General features: G+C 37.8%; 2 protein-coding genes across 3 annotated transcripts in view; both read right to left on the bottom strand.

Annotated features, from left to right (window-relative positions):
• LOC103147442 (protocadherin gamma-A2-like) overlaps nucleotides 1-2,653 on the bottom strand; it is a 101,359-nt gene that overhangs the window by 85,476 nt on the left and 13,230 nt on the right. The gene's annotated exons all lie outside the window — the stretch shown is intronic.
• LOC103147524 (protocadherin gamma-B1-like) overlaps nucleotides 1,274-2,653 on the bottom strand; it is a 6,819-nt gene continuing 5,439 nt past the window's right edge. The window contains exon 2 of the mRNA XM_007565905.2: nucleotides 1,274-1,277. Coding sequence (XP_007565967.1) covers nucleotides 1,274-1,277 — 4 coding nt within the window. The remainder of the gene's footprint in view (nucleotides 1,278-2,653) is intronic.

The following is a 2,653-nucleotide window of genomic DNA, read 5'->3' as shown; positions in this document are numbered from 1 at the left end:
TTAATGCAGAACTGGAAATCTTTGATCTGCTCGTAGTCAAAAGATCGAACTGCATGGATGACTGCACTATCAGCAGTCACAGATACATATGAGGAGACTGGCACTCCATTGACAGAGGAGTCCATCAGAATGTAAGAAACACGGGCATTCTGGTTCCAGTCAGCGTCTGTAGCTTTTACTGTTAATATAGAGACACCTGGTGTGTTGTTTTCTATAATATATGTGTCATATGAGCTCCTCTCAAAAACAGGCGAGTTGTCATTCACATCAGAAATCTGCAAAGTGAGAGTGACGCTGCTGGAGAGGGAGGGTACTCCTTCATCAGAGCAGGTCACTGTGATATTAAATTGGGGTGTTTCTTCTCTATCTAAAGCTACGCCTGTTTCTAAACTATAAAATCCGTTTTTTGCGTCCTTTACTATCAAAGGAATTTCATCATTGATTTTACACTTCACCTCGCCATTTCTTTCGGAATCAGGATCGTTTACGCTGAGCATGGCAATCACAGTATTCTCAGGCGCGTTTTCTAAAACAGATGGCGATTTTGAGAGTATTTTTAACTGGGGACTGTTGTCATTAATGTCAATCACATCAATTACAATCTTACTGGAATCAGAAAGCCCTCCGTTATCTGTAGCCTCCACGTCTATTTGTAAGAGCTTCGCCTTTTCATAATCTATTTCTCCTGTCAAAATAACCTCCCCGGATTTTCTATCGATTTGAAAGAGCTCGGATAATCGTTGCTTGCTTTTTGTAATCGTGTATGAAACCTGCCCGTTTAACCCTTCATCTTTGTCTGAAGCTCTAACAGCAATAACACTTGTCCCACGCGGAGAATTCTCCACTAATGTCGTCTTGTACACGGATTTAGTGAAAACTGGTGCATTGTCGTTTGCGTCTAACACATTAACAGTTATCTGCATTGTACCTGACATCCGCGGCTCTCCGCCGTCCACAGCAGTCAGTAACAAAGATATTTCTCTCTCTTTCTCTCGATCTAGAGGCTTCTGTAAAATCATTTCTACCTTTTTACTCCCATCCAGTTGATTCTCTAGTTTAAGAGCAAAATTTGTTGTTGGTTCAAGCAAATAGCTTTGAAGACCGTTCACGCCAATGTCAGTATCCGAAGCTTTTTCCAAGACAAATTTTGACCCAATAAAGGCCGACTCGCTGATTTCAAAACGTTTCTTAGTCGACGCAAAGCTGGGCACATTATCGTTAATGTCGGTAATCTCTACAGTTATTCGAAATAACTCCATCGGATTTTCCAAGATCATCTGTAAATGTAGAGCACAGGGAGTTATGTCTCCGCACAATGCCTCTCTGTCTATTCTCTCTTTGATAAGAAGGACACCCCTTTCCCTGCTTAGCTCGATGTATTCTCCACTGTCCCCCGAATAAAGGTGAGCATTGCCCGACTTCAGTCTTTTCAATTCTAAACCTAATTCCTGAGCAATGTTACAGACTAACGAGCCTTTCGCCATTTCCTCGGCAATAGAAAAGCTGACCTGCCCTGAAACCACGTCTCCGCAGAAAACGCAGAAGAATAGCAGCACTTCTCGTCTCATTGCGTAACGGGGATATTCCGATTCGAAATCCAGTAGAAAATAGCTGGAAAACGTCAAAACTGCATTAAATATCCGTCCAAAAAAGATGAGGCGGTTTAAGCTTGAGGAGGAATAGATCCGTTCAACGAACTGCAGGCGTTGAGGGTTGTTTTATTGTCTGAGAGATCCCAAGTAAAGGGGAGGAATATTTACAAGTCCTATCTAAGACTGCCACATACTGGCCAATAGCGGCGATTCTGTTAAATGGTTTGAAAAAGAAAAAATACGCAAAACAAGCACAATAACTAATATGGTTCAAAAAGTATTTAAATAAATAAATAAATAAATAAATAAATAAATAAATAAAAATGATAATATTAATAATAATTATTATTTTATTACTACTATTGTTCTTATTATTTTATTATTATTAATATTGATATTATTTCACTGTAAATGATGCATCTCTTTTCGTATAACAAGCAGTGTCATCTGCTTGTTATATTATATTATATTATTTACAGTCATTATTATTTATTTATTATTAACATCACTTTTTACTGATTCAACCAAATGCCAAAATTGTATTACTGATATGATACATGTATATTTCCCTATTTTTTTTTCCATTAATCGTGAGCAAAAATAATTTTTGCTGTCATTGTTAAAATATATTAAAAAAAAAACACGTGTTTTCTGCAGAACATAATGTAAGAACATAGTAAAAAATAGAGATACAGTGGTAGAAATTAAAACAATAACACAAAACCTGATTTAGAGTAGGTAAAAAAAGAAAACATCATATCCAGAAGAATAATATAATGACTATTAAAAAATTGAGTATTCATTATCGATATTGATGTCTAACCTCTAGTGGAGATTCGGGTTCATCCAGGATGCTCGTCTCACTGTGGATCCGTTGCATCGTCCCTGTTGAACTTGGGTCCATTATCAACAGGTTCTGTTTAGCAGTATTGCCAAACTTATTGTTGCTTTTTCTGGAGTCAGTCGTCCTGCACACCTCGTAATTATATACATGTGGCAAAGTCCCAGTTCCCAAACTGTCTGAGTAACGAGGTGGATAATATGGAATCACAGGGAGGCTG

The sequence above is a fragment of the Poecilia formosa genome, unplaced genomic scaffold (genome assembly GCF_000485575.1).
Source record: "Poecilia formosa unplaced genomic scaffold, Poecilia_formosa-5.1.2 Scaffold183, whole genome shotgun sequence".
In the NCBI taxonomy this organism is placed as follows: domain Eukaryota; kingdom Metazoa; phylum Chordata; class Actinopteri; order Cyprinodontiformes; family Poeciliidae; genus Poecilia; species Poecilia formosa.
Note: the sequence above shows the minus strand (reverse complement) of the source record. Positions and strands in the feature narration are given on the sequence as shown.